Source organism: Protopterus annectens, chromosome 3.part0 (genome assembly GCF_019279795.1).
Source record: "Protopterus annectens isolate FY-2018-M chromosome 3.part0, PAN1.0, whole genome shotgun sequence".
Taxonomy (NCBI): Eukaryota; Metazoa; Chordata; order Ceratodontiformes; family Protopteridae; genus Protopterus; species Protopterus annectens.
The window spans coordinates 457,325,746-457,339,904 of NC_056731.1; the positions used below are offsets into that span (position 1 = coordinate 457,325,746).

The following is a 14,159-nucleotide window of genomic DNA, read 5'->3' on the forward strand; positions in this document are numbered from 1 at the left end:
GGGGGGGGCATGCACCCATCGTCCTTGTCACGGCATTTAACCGCTAACTTGCTGCAGTTTGTTATCACTGGGGACAGATGAATAATGGCAAAGTCGCACTTAAGTCCAAGGTTATGAGTAGCTGGCATATGTTACAGCATGCTATCCATCAGTACTGAAGACAATGGTGGTGGTGTCAGCAGTTTGTGGTAGCAAGCAATAGGGTTTGATTTACAACTGCAGCAGAAGCCATGCTACCAGGGGTAGGTGTGTTTGGGACCAACTTCACTGCTCGGGTCATCATACCCCTTTTAAAGGACGAGGGCTTCTCTGTGAAGGCACTGTGGGGCAGAACACAGGAGGAAGCGGAGCTGCTTGCCAAAGAAATGAACGTGCCTTTTTTTACAAACAGGATAGACGATGTATTACTGCACCAGGATGTGGATCTGGTTTGCATCAACCTTCCTCCTCCCTTGACCAGGCAGGTAGCTGTCAAAACATTAGGTAAGTGCAGTTGTAATCTTCTGTGATGCACAGCGTTATTAATAAGGGCCTTACGTTTTATTTGCTGTGCTAAGAAAACCCACTCCTACGCGTACGGAATCGAGGTAGCAAGTGCAGCCCTGAGCTAAGCTTCTGTACGGCTGCTCCTGCCACCAGTGCTTGTAGTGGCCGCTGCAGCTCATGGTAGCCAGTCATCTAGGCATTCATATTCCGTTGTTGGACTTGTCAGGTTTGTTAGTATATATGTATTTCCTGGGCATGATTTCTAGTTTCTTTCCCACGGTGGTTAATGATTAAACGCCTAGAAACAAGTCGCTGTCATGGTTCTCCGTCCCCAAAATATGGAACACAACCACTCCACTATGTAGAGCACTTAATAACCGCTTCAACCAGGAAGCTCACAGCCTGGGTCAAATGTATTGCTTAAAATTTTTGATTCAACAGTATTTACCACGTATTAGCAAAAAGAGTAAGTATGAATGCGTTCATGATCCTTGCAATGGGCAAGTCTATGGTTGATCTACAAATGTTGAACGTTCCTCAAAATGAAATAACACTAGAGAAGTTTGCTGTTCGCTACATTTATACTTCCTCTGTGCTGGGCAATAAACTGCAGGTTAATTTTGTGACCTGTCGTTCAACATTATCACTAACTCTTTACATATTATTTATTTTAGCTGTTAAGTGGACAGTCATGTTAAGTAGGAATATATTTTATGTGTAGGGACGGCCCCGAGCATTTTCTGGTTGGATGTCTTGCTTAGAAGCATGCAGCACAAACTGAAAACTGAAGGAACATAGAGGTGGCAGGATACATAAACTTTATTAGCAATAATCAACCTTAATGCTGTGTGTTAAAACTACCAGTCTATAATGTGTTTCGGAGAGTACTTTGTTTAGTTTTTTAATGGTTTTTAATAAAATTGTGTATTATACTATCACATAAGATATACACTGTTATAAGCATACAAGTTTTACAGTTGTAGGGATATCACACTTCACACTCCTAAGCCACCCTGGGAATCCATATCCAAAGGGTGCTGAAAAGCTGACTTTATCCAGTGACTGAGTCTTTGATCATAGAGGAGAACCAATGGGGAGTCCGTTGAGGCCATAGAACAATAGATTAAATCTCTGCCCTTGCACAGATATTGGAACGGTCATGAAAGTTTGCTACTGTTGCTTACATGTGTTTTGTGGAGTTTTGTAACCTGTATGGGGGTCTCAGGACTGATGCTACCTGTCGTTCAGCCTCTGAGTTTGAGGATTGAGAGCTGTGTGTTTATGTGGGTGTACTATTCTGCCACGAGTGTTCCTTGTCTGTGTTCCTTTTTGTGATTTTTCATGTACAGGGCATCAGGACACATCCAAGGTTTGGAGATAATCTGGTTTAAAGATGTGAAGTGTGCATCTTTGTTTGGAAATTATGCTGTGTTTTAGCTGTTGTGTGAGTTGCTGCTAAGAGTGAAGCAACTGAATGAAAATCAGTGCCACCAAATTAGAGGTCTTGTTTCTCTCCCGGAAAATGGTGGATGCTAGGGTGAATCGGTGACTTCAGATGGAGGAGTTCAGTTATTTTGGGGTTTTGTTCATGAGTGAATGTGGATGGCATTGTGAAATTGACTAGCAGGGCAGTGTAATGGCAGCCGTACTTGCAGACACTTTGTAAGGCTGTGAAATTGAAGCAAGTACTCAGTTATACAACATAGCTGTCAGTTTGCTGGTCAGTATGCATCCTTATCCATACCTGTGGCCATGAAATTTGTGTAATGAAAGGATGACATTGCAGTTGCAAATGGTAGGAATAAGGTTGCTTCACAAGGTAACTGGACTTGCTTTTCATTATAGAATGAAACCCCCATTGTATTGAGAGAAGGCAGATTAGATGCTTTGGGCATTTGCTACATGTTTGTTTATTTAACATTTGTTGACCGGGAAAGTCTGGACAGAGCCTATTTTCAGCGGAGGCCTGAGGAGAAATGCTTCACACGCATGTCTTTGGAATGTGGAAGGAAACCGGAGTACCAGGATGAAACCCACTCAAACGCAGGGAGGACATGCAGACTCCACACAGAAGAAGCCCCAGCTGAGAATCAAACCGGAGACCCTCTTGCTGTGAGGTGATAATGTTAACCGCTGCACCCCCCACATGTAGCACCCATGCCCACTGAAAGGAGGCCCTGGGGCTGACTTGAGGAATGTTGTAGCACTTTTCTTTCTTAGTTTGCCTTTTGAGCATTCATTTTATACACAAACTGATGTATATCGTATTTAACTTGCATTTTTTACATACATTTTTTTAGATATTTAATTATTTATGCAAGTCATGGATTTATATGGTATTTATATAATGAAAGATAGTTGGGGTCCTTTAGAGGTGCCTATCATTTTGTCTGATTTTTCTAAATTTTCAATGTTTAGATTGAATATAAATACAAACAAAAAGTTTTTGTAATAGTAAGTATTTTATGATTTTACAATATTTATTAGGGGTTTTAAATAACATGTAAAAACAAGTTTTTTATATTCTTGCCATAGCTTCTAAGGCATTGCAATAAATTGTAAGTCAGGAAGCAAGGGCACTTTAAATATGAAGTAGTTTTAACTAATGGTTCAATCAAGGATTTAACTGTTTAATTGTTTAATTATGTTGAATGTGAGTATAAAATGGAGGTTTTTATGGCTGTTGAGTTGTCTGATGAAGTTGGGGCATTTGTCTCGACGAAAGCGCTTACAATAAATTGGTCTTTGTGAAGCTTAAATCAGCTAACTTGCTTTTTTTGTTGTTTTTTAGCACCTGATAATCCCACAGAATGAGTTGGAGACTGTCACATGGTTAGGGCCATATGGTCTATGGTCCTCAACTCGCTACCCCCACAACCCTCACCAGCAAAAGTTGTTAAGGAAATTAGTTAATGTTTTCATAGGTTTATAGAAGATTACTAGGCTAACGGCTTAAGGACCCTTACAAGCCTAGCCAATATAACCTAATTTTACCCAAAGTATGGCCCCTACAGGCAAAGAGGATGGCATGGATTTGTGTCTGTGCATTGAGCATCTTAAGGATTGCCCTTCTCAATAAGGGACATGGGCAGTATCCCAGTTGTGATTTTGTTATTCCCCATCTGTTGATCAATATTGCATTTGAAGAGTGCCAGGGAAGGGCTGTGCTTAATGTGAATATGAAGCTTGTTCCAAAGAAGGGGCAATCTCTGACTGAGGCACGTATCTGTTTCTCTTGCATGTATTGTTTGAGTCGCTGATTAAGGTTAGATCCCTAGATCAGGTAACATGCGTATAGCAGCTCCATCAGGGCTGGATTTGTGATTGCCTTGTAGGTCAGGCGTAGGTCACCCCTTAAAAGTCGGTAGTAGACAGAGTAAAGGGATAGGGCTTTTAGTCTATTTGCATAGTTGATGTTGTTTACACCCTGTACGTTCTTTGACAGTCACATCTGAGGTCACTCCAGCTGCTGTAAATGCCTATTCAAGTACATACCAAATGACACATTGTACTTTATTATTGATCTAATGAGGGTTGAGTACAGCAGGACTATAATTTCCTTGGATTTGGATGCCATGCCTTTACGTATAAGCTGTGCCACACAAAAAAGGACTTCCTCACCAATGTGGACACATGATGGTCTACTGTCTATTTGTGTACCTAGACCTCTCATTTCTGAATATACTCTTAGGGGTGTGCTCTTTATGTTGTAATTTGCAGGGGTATTTGACTTCCCAACAGGTATGATAATGCTTTTTTTTTTTTTTTGCATTTAGTTTTAGGCCATGGCTCAGGTACCAATCATTTGTCTGATCTTGACCCTCCTGAAGGATATCTACATCGTTGTGGGATTCAGTGATTGCTCCCAGCTTGCAATCATCAGCAAACTGTTATCCAGAGGACTTCCACATTAGCCTTGACTTCAGAGCAGTATATTCTGAATGAGTGGTCCTAGCACTGAGCCCTGTGGAACATCACTAGTAAGTGGCCTCTTGCTGGATCTGGATTCTCCCATTTTAACCACATGTCCTTTCCATGAGGCAATTGGCTATCCATCTAATGATGTAGGGATTTATGCCCAGTTTTGCAAGTTTATTTATATTACCTGAGTGGGGAATTGTACCAAATGCCTTGGCCAGGTCAGTGTAGGTAGTTTGTACTGTTTTACCATCATCCATGGCTTTAGTGACTTTTTCAGAGAAATCCACCAGGATCAGTAGGCGTGACCTGCTTTTTTCCCCAAAGCCAAATAGGATTGGGTTCAGTGTTTGGAGGTTTCCTATGTCATTACTTATCAAGCCCATGATTATTTTTTCCGTGGCCTTACATATAAGACTAGTCAAACTTATGGAGCTGTGATTTCCTGGGTCAGTAGATGATCCCCCTTTAAGCAGAGGGATGACTGTTGCCGTCCTCTACTCTATCAGGATAAATCCAGACTTGAGGCTATGGTTAAACAGAGATCCTAATGGGCCTGATAAGTCCTGATTTAAGTTGTTTAAGAGGCAACCTGGTATATCGTCAGGCCACATTGAAGCACTGTTTTTAGCTTTAGAGAGGGCAGTGGCAACCTGTTTTTGGTAATAATTGCAGCGGAGTGTTGGAGAGTATTTCATTGGGGAGAACTGGGGGTAATGAGGAGGTGAAATTTTAGCTGAATTTGTCGGTCAGCATATTTGCTACATCTTCCAGCTGAGTATAAGTGATGCTGTCTAAAACTAATTTCTACATTGTTGGGTGTTGCCAGTACGATTGTGGACATAACTGAAAAATTACATTTGGAGGCTATTTTTACCTCAAAGTCTGCTTTCAGAGACTTGCCGAGTTCCCTGAATCGCTTGCTTAAACTAATGAGGGACTTTTTACTCTTTTGTGCACATTTCTTCTTGTTTCTAGACAGGATTTTCTTGCTTATGTTGTACAGACTGTTAATCCCAGGGGTCTATTAGGGTAGCCTTTTTTCAGGTTTGACCTGGGCTTATTTTGGTATGGTACTGCCGTTTCTATGCAGTTGTTTATATGGTCATACAGGGCTTGTGTACACCTTTGCATAGGCTTCTGTGATTTCCTGATTTGGGGGAGCTTAGAAAGTAGCTATGCCATCCCTTAATAGGGGTTAATTTACTATACAGAAGTTCTAAAGTTTTTGGGGTTAGGTGGGGCAACTAATTATATCTTTATTTCAAGGGAGCCTACTTTGTGATTTTATCTTACCAGTGAGGACATCACACTTGGTGGGGGTGTGAGCATAATGCAGCTCTCTCCCATATTTGTGAGTACCAGATCTAGGGTATTTGTTCCCCTAGTGGCATTTGAATTTACAAAGTCAAGAAATCTTTGGGCCTGCATGTTAGTGGTCTTATATATGCCTCCCAATTAATGGAGGAGTAGTTAAAATCACCCATGAGTATGGTATTGGGATAGATAGTGAGTGATTCTAGTAACTTTAGGTGTGATGTATGGGTTTCCTGGTTCATGGTGGGGGAGTTGTAGCTAGCAAGAATATGTTAATGGATTTTTCCCATGGTTAGCTGGACATGGAGTAGCTCAAGCATGTCATATTGTATGACCAGCCTTGAGGTGTACTTTTTATGTAGATAGATACATCTCTGCCTTATTAATGGTTGTTTTATTTGTTTGAAATGCAATTTTCAGCAGTATAATTTAGAGCATCTTCCACTGTCCTGATACTGTGTATTCCAGTAACTAACCAAGATGCATACTCTAGAATTTTACTGCAGTACACTTTTTTTTATAGACCTTTATGACTGCAGTGAAATAGTGTATATGGAAGTTTTATTAACTGCAGTTCTAAAGGAGTTTACTTTGTGGTGCGATCTGTTGTACTCTTACATCAAAGCAGATGAAACTCTCTTCTAATTAATGAGTCTCTGCTGCACAGTGGGTTAGTGCTTTTGGCTGTTAACCAAAAGATTGGTGATCCAAGTCCACCTAGGGACGATGCTTCTTTGCTTGAGTCTGGAAGTTAGTGCAAAAGACTGGAGCTATGAACTGTTAATAGGCTGCTTCCTGTAGTCCAGTGTTTGATTCCTTCAGCATTCGTTTGCGTATTGTGAGATTTTGAGCAAGTCACTTAACTAGGTAGTGCTCTAGAGCAATCAGGAAACTGGTCTAGTCTCCTTGGAGGGAAAAATATACCCCTGACGGTATAGATGTTTTATAAAATATACCAGAAAAAAGAAATAAGGTAGTGTAGTAGTTAACAAAGTTTCCTCATATATTACTGCACACTACCTAAAGTATGTAATTTTTTACAAGGAGTACAGGGGAATTGGTGCGGCAGTACAAAGATAAACATGAACTAGATTTTAAAGTTCAAAATATCAGAGCAGTTATGGCAGAAGTTCAGTCACGTACTCAAAATAATCCACCATATAATTCTTCAGTCACAAGCTCGATTTATTGTGAATAGACAGGAACAGGTAAGCGCTTTCACAAACTGACTGCTTCATCAGACCATAGCATTAACTCATTCAGCATCCCTTCTTATATATGTATACATCATAAAAGATATTCAAATAAGCCAATCATAACTGACCATGTATTTAAAGCACCCTCCTGTTAACATAAACATCATGAACAAACTAATATAAAATACCAGATTAAAAATCTAAGATAAAATAGAATAAAATACATACATGCATATCTGTTACTATGCAATTCTCTGTATACTATTTATTTATGTATCAACATAAGTCAAAAAAATATTTCATTAACTTCATATTCCTTAACTTAGGAGTAATGGATACGAACTAGGTTTTGCTAAATATTCAATGGATAATAAATAAAAAATAAGCAGTTATGGTAATGGTGCAAGTCTCGTAAATATCTTAATCTCAAACAAAACTTAGCTGACATTTTCTAAAAATGATACAGCTGGTCAACATAAAATATGCTGTGTCAGTTTACCTCACCAAAATATTTACAAAGTTCAGATTAGGTGGATGAATCCCTAAACAGAGTTAAGAATTGTACTGCTGCTGGACCCAACAACTTAAGTGGGTATTTTTTTTGAATAAAAAGACTGTAATATTCATTGCATTGCTCAGCTATTCTAGATGAGTCATAACTAGAGATGTGTTCCTCCAATTTGTAAAATTTCTATCTCAGTGCATAAAGGGGAGATGCACACAGTCCAGAAAAGTGTGTTCCAATAAGCTTGATTGTATTTTAGGGAAATGTTTTGAAAAGAATGTTATTAACATGTATTGAAAAAGACAAGTTCCAGGTTAAGGATATTTTTCCGTCATGGTTTATGTGTGGAAGATCATGTATCACAGGTTTGATTTTTTTATTCAAATGGTGAGGTGTTGGACAATGTTTTTTTGATGATATGGCACCATATAACCCAGTTAGTAAAACACTGCAACCTTAGGGCATAAATCCATATGTAATCTTATGGTTTACTAAATGGGTCCCAAGAAGACAGTCAAGTAAAAAAATAAGGATGTTCAGTTTTCATTTGTGAGGTTCATAGAGGAGTACCTCAGGGGGGTCTGTGTTGGGGCCTTTCCTGTGTTTGTCTGTGTCCGTGTGCAGTAGTATGGAGGTTTGGGTATTCACGTTTGCAGATGATGCAAAGCTAGCAGGGATCATTTTGTCCCTAAGAAAAAATATACAAAGATTCCTTGATCATCTGTATCTGTAGTCAAATGAATACCAAGTTGGGCACATCTGTAACAAATGTAAAATCCATGCATATTGGTTTATCAAACGGTAAATAATACCCATGTTTTGAATCTTAAAATTATTGGGCGTTATACTGTGTTTAAAGATCTGGGCATTATGAATAATGAAAACTTGATCCCTTCAGCTCATGATAGTTCTGTAGTTGGGAAAGGTTATTATTTAATTAAAAAACAAGTAATCTCCGTGGTATCCCTGAAGTCTCAAACAACCCACTAAACAAGTATAGTGGGTCTAAAAACAAAACAGTGTAAGAAACTTCTCTGTGTGGAAGATTTTCAGTCCATATATTTTTAGTTAATCACTGTATATTAATCAGATCAGACAACAGTAGTAGAAGTGGCGAACTTAAACTCTTCTTAAGTCAAAAAAATAATAAAAAATATATAATTTGAAATATTGTACAGAATTCATTCCCCACTCAGGAATTATAGAAAAACTCCCCAGCCTGAACATAAATCCCTACGTCACGAGATGGGTTGCCAACTGGCTTACAGACAGAACTCACACGATAAGAATAGCGGGCTCCAGTTCCGACTCTAAACCAGTCACAAGTGGTGTCTCACAAGGCTCGGTCCTGGGACCCCTACTGTTCAGCATATACTTCTCAGAAGTAAAGGCAAACACAGGAGGACTATGGCTAACCAAGTTCACCGATGACTGCAAACTGGAAGCCATAATTGACTCTCTGGCTGACACGGACATTCTCCAAAAGGGCCTTACTGAGACGGACACCTGGTGTCAAAATCATGGTCTCCAGCTAAATGGCAAAAAATGCATAGTCATCCCATTTGGGAAAAACAAAACACCCATGAATTACCACATAGGCGGCAGCCCCCTTAATACAGAAGAGGTAATAAGAGATCTGAGGACGCAGGTCGATAGTAATCTCTCCTTTGACAATCATATTGCCAAAAGTAGTTAGGAAATCCTTCTATGTAGCCCATCTAAGTACTAAAGGGTTCGCATCTAGAAATAAAGAGGTTATAGTGCCCCACTACTCGTCACTCATCAGACCCATCATAGAGTACAATGCCCCATTTGGGATGTACCTCACAAGACACTTCTAACAGCTGGAAAGACCACAAAAGTACCTCACCAAGAGGATTACTGGCCTCAGACATATGTCCTATGCAGCCCGACTGAAAAAACTCCAGCTGTACTCAGTCACATATCGCTTACTCAGAGGAGATCTCTGCCTGACTTACAAAGCCATGTCCAACTCAGAATTGATGGACATGCTCCACCTAAAGAAATCCAAGTCACTGCGAGCCACGTGCTCTAGTGAGCTAAACCTCGCCACAACAATAAATAGAACATGCTGGAGGGATAGATTCCTGTCAGAGACTCCCCATGCTTTGGAACAAAATTCCAAATTACATCAGGCAGAGCCCCTCACTACCACTCTTCAAGAGAAACCTTGACGAGTGGATGGGTAACAGAACATACACCCCTGGGAATCACTTAACTGGCTCTTCTTGACAGAGGCTCAGTTAATCAATCGAGTGGTGAAAGCTGACACACTCTGGCTAAGCTTACAAATGCCCTTGTGCAGATAGCCTAGTACCTACCTGTGAACCTATTACTAAGTATTCAAAAATAATCCAAGCAAGGCAGGCGGTCTGTTTCCAGTAGAAAATCCTTTATTAAGTACATAGACAAGCGATCCCAAGTAAAACAAAAATAGAGCAATAGTTTCCTTACAAGCTTTCTAAATATATATATATATACTTTTTATCAGGCATGGGAGTGGTTTATTGTGTTGTAAAACAAAGTGTTATTGGTACACATGTTAAATTCACATTCCTTCCATTTTTTTCTTATTATTTTCCTTTTTCTGGTTCCTTTTTTTTCCACTTTATTCAAAATGATGTGTAATAACGATACTAACTAATTGTACAATAATATTTTTATATGTAGTTTTTAGGGTTGTTGTACACAGACCTGAAGAAGTCTAGAAGGATGAAAGCGATCTTTGTTAACAAAAAGTTATGAAAATAGAATATGATTTTTACAATTGATTTTTTACATGCAAAGTGTATATGTATATATTTAGATATATTTTTTAATTGCCAAATGGACTAAGGTTGATATATTTCCAGCCATGTAGTATATTTTCTTGGATAAAATCACAGACTTAATAATCTACTTAATAATCTGGTTAAATACCTGGGCGGCACAGTGGTGCAGCGGTTAACATTGTCACCTCACAGCAAGAGGTTATCCGGTTCGATTCTCGGCTGGGGTGCCTTCTGTGTGGAGTTTGCATGTTCTCCCTGTGTTCGCGTGGGTTTCCTCCGGGTACTCCGGTTTCCTCCCACATTCCAAAAACATGCATCTGGAGCATTTCTCCCCGGGTCTCTGCTGAAAACAGGCTCTGTGGAACCTAGTCGGACATTCCCGGTCAACAAATGTTAAATAAAATAAAATAAAAATAAATAATAAGAGGTACCACATCATTATAAATTGTATTTAAAGTACATAAGGGTTATTTTATTATGACAGCTACTTAGTAGGGCAGGACCAGCTCATATGTCACACTGATGGGGAAAGGGTTGTGAATTTAACGTGTACTCATAACACTTTGTTTTACAGCACAATCTACCCACTCTCTGACCTTGACCTGTGCAGCAGCAGCCAGCAGCTGTAATTTCTGTGGCTTACACTGATCATAATGTCCTGCAGAGGGGAGAAACAAAAGGAAGATTGCAGTTTAATAATGAGGATCCATAGTTGGTTTGTCTTGATTTAGTACAGGTGAGGAACTAGGAAATCAGTAACCCTGCTGTACCGTAAGTTTGTGCTGCTTCTGCAGCAGGTGTCAGTTTTCTTCTTTTTTTCCACCCATGCTGAAAAAAGGAATATTCAAATCATCATATGTCAAATACAGGTGAGATTGAGAGACAGATTAGAGTGCAGTACTACAGTTCTCCATACCTATTGCATGTAAGCATGCCCATAGTTCCAGCATTTCCAGACTTATACCACAACTTCCATGTGTATCTGCACTGTAGAAGAAGAAGGGAATGGTGCTCATATCTAGGACACCAATCTACTTTACTGCCTACAGGTGTGTTGGGTCAAAAGCAGCTACACTATCACAGGTATATGTAGTGAATAAGAAATATGAAATGGTTCCCACAACCCCACTAGGATATTGCCATGTGCTCTATTCCACAAAGTAATACAATGCCACACCAGTCTGTCTACATTAGTATACACTGCATGTAGACTGTCACCCACAAAAGCCAATGTAGTATATTCTAGGATCTGCCAGAAGAAAAAAATATATTATCAGGAACAGAACTGTGAACGACAGAACAAGGGTTATTAACTGCAGTATGATGTACACTAAAAATGGCAAATGCTTACCAGCTGGCTTTCCTGCCACACCTCTGCTTTCCATGCTGAGACATCTCCAGGGCTGTGGCACAGGTCATTATAATGAACTATATTTGCTGTACCAGTGATGCCATTTGCCCAGGTTACCAGATCTGTTAGCTCATACTAGGTCACCACCTTATAGAATGGACATGCATACGGTCCCAAAAGCCACTAACTGAAGTGTCTGGGAGGGTGAAGTAACATTTTGCTCTCCTTAACACATCATGCAAACTTGCCCATCGGAGCAGTAACATCAGGAGCTGTTACCTAAAATCTACAGCAATACAAAATGTCAGCCTGAGAATTCCTGTACACAGGACACTGAATCATATATAGAGTGCCACCATATACTGTGATGTGCATGCATACAACCTGCATGAGCAAGCTTGCCTAGCATGTCAGTGATGAGTGGTAGAATGTGTGTATGACTTATGCCACAGATGCACCTTTACAAAACATAGTGACGCATAGTGCAAACTAGTGTTTATTAGTGACTTTTGTAGCCAATTCACCACATTAGATAGCAAAATGTGTAAGAAGGAAGTAGCAGCAGCAGCTTTATCTGGGCAGCTTGAAGCTCTATTATACAACACTGAGACAGCAGTTCTACAGGACAGAACCCAAAGGAGGTACAGGATGGCCTACAGCTTTATAATAAGGGGTATTATAACAGTGTCATATCCTTGTAAATATTAAGTTGTGAGTAGCCTTTTATAGCAGTAACTTGGGTATAGAAGCTTATACACACACACACACACGGCACCTCCTGTGCTGAGAGTTAGCTGTTTCTCACACACACACACACACACACACACACACACACACACACACACACACACACACACACGGCACCTCCTGTGCTGAGAGTTAGCTGTTTCTCACACACACACACACACACACACACACACACACAGGGACCTCCTGTGCTGAGAGATAGCTGTCATACACACACACACACACACGGGACCTCCTCTGCTGAGAGTTAGCTGTCTCACACACACACACAGTAACTCCTGTGCTGAGAGTTAGCTGTCATACACACACACACACACACACACACACACACACATGCACGCACAAACAGATGTCACCTCCTGGGTTAAGAGTTAGCTATCAAACATGCACACAGGACAGAGCCATAAAGACGATTGTGTGGACTATTGAGGATAAGAAAGAAATTATGTATTGTTACTAGAGAAATTAGAGGAAAGAAAAATACTTCCACAAGAAATACACACACACACACACACACACACACACACAGGGCACCTCCTGTGCTGAGAGTTAGCTGTCATACACACACACACACACACACACACACACACACACACACACAGATGTCACCTCCTGGGTTAAGAGTTAGCTATCAAACATGCACACAGGACAGAGCCATAAAGACGATTGTGTGGACTATTGAGGATAAGAAAGAAATTATGTATTGTTACTATTATGCAAAGAGCCCAGACTTTCCAGACACAAGATAAACAAAAAGATTGAGAGAAATTAGAGGAAAGAAAAATACTTCCACAAGAAATACACACACACGGCACCTCCGGTGCTGAGTGTTAGCTGTCTCTCAGACACACACATGTGCACACACACACACACGTCACCCCTTGTGCTGAGAGTTAGCTGTGATACACACACACACAGCACATTCTATCCTGAGAGTTAACTGTCATACACATGCGCACACACACACACACACACACACACACACACACGGCACCTCCAGTGCTGAGTGTTAGCTGTCTCACACACACACACACACACACACACACACACACACAAACACGGCACCTCCTGTGCTGAGACTTAGCTTTCATACACACACAGGGCACCTCCTGTGCTGAGAGTTAGCTGTCATACACACACACACAGCACCTCCTCTGCTGAGAGTTAGCTGTCATACACACACACACACACACACACACACACACACACACACACACACACACACACACACACGGCACCTTCTATCCTGAGAGTTAGCTGTCATATACACACACACACACACACACTCTCTCCAGTGCAGTTAGCTGTCTCTCACACACACACACACACACACACACACACACACACACACACACACACACACACACGGCACCTCCTGTGCTGAGACTTAGCTGTCATACACACACAGGGCACCTCCTTTGCTGAGCGATAGCTGTCACACACACACACACACACACACACACACACACACACACACACACACACACACACACACACACACACACACACACACACACACACACACACACACACACACACACAAGGCACCTCCTCTGCTGAGAGTTAGCTGTCCTACACACACACACACACACACACACACACACACACACACACACACACACGGCAGCTCCTGTGCTGAGAGTTAGCTGTTATCACACACACACACACACACACACACACACACACACACACACACACACACACACACACACACAGAGCACCTCCTGTGCTGAGAGTTAGCTGTCATACATACACACACACACACACACACACACACACGGCACCTCCTGTACTGAGAGTTAGCTGTCACACACACACACACACACACACACACACACACACCACTC

At 40.8% G+C, this 14,159-nt stretch overlaps 1 protein-coding gene across 1 annotated transcript in view; it reads left to right on the forward strand.

Moving 5' to 3' along the window:
• The first annotated feature begins 3 nt into the window (after positions 1-3).
• The window catches only part of GFOD1 (glucose-fructose oxidoreductase domain containing 1), a 245,523-nt gene continuing 231,367 nt past the window's right edge, over positions 4-14,159 (forward strand). Inside the window, exon 1 of the mRNA XM_044064886.1 lies at positions 4-483. Coding sequence (XP_043920821.1) covers positions 231-483 — 253 coding nt within the window. The 5' untranslated portion in view covers positions 4-230. The remainder of the gene's footprint in view (positions 484-14,159) is intronic.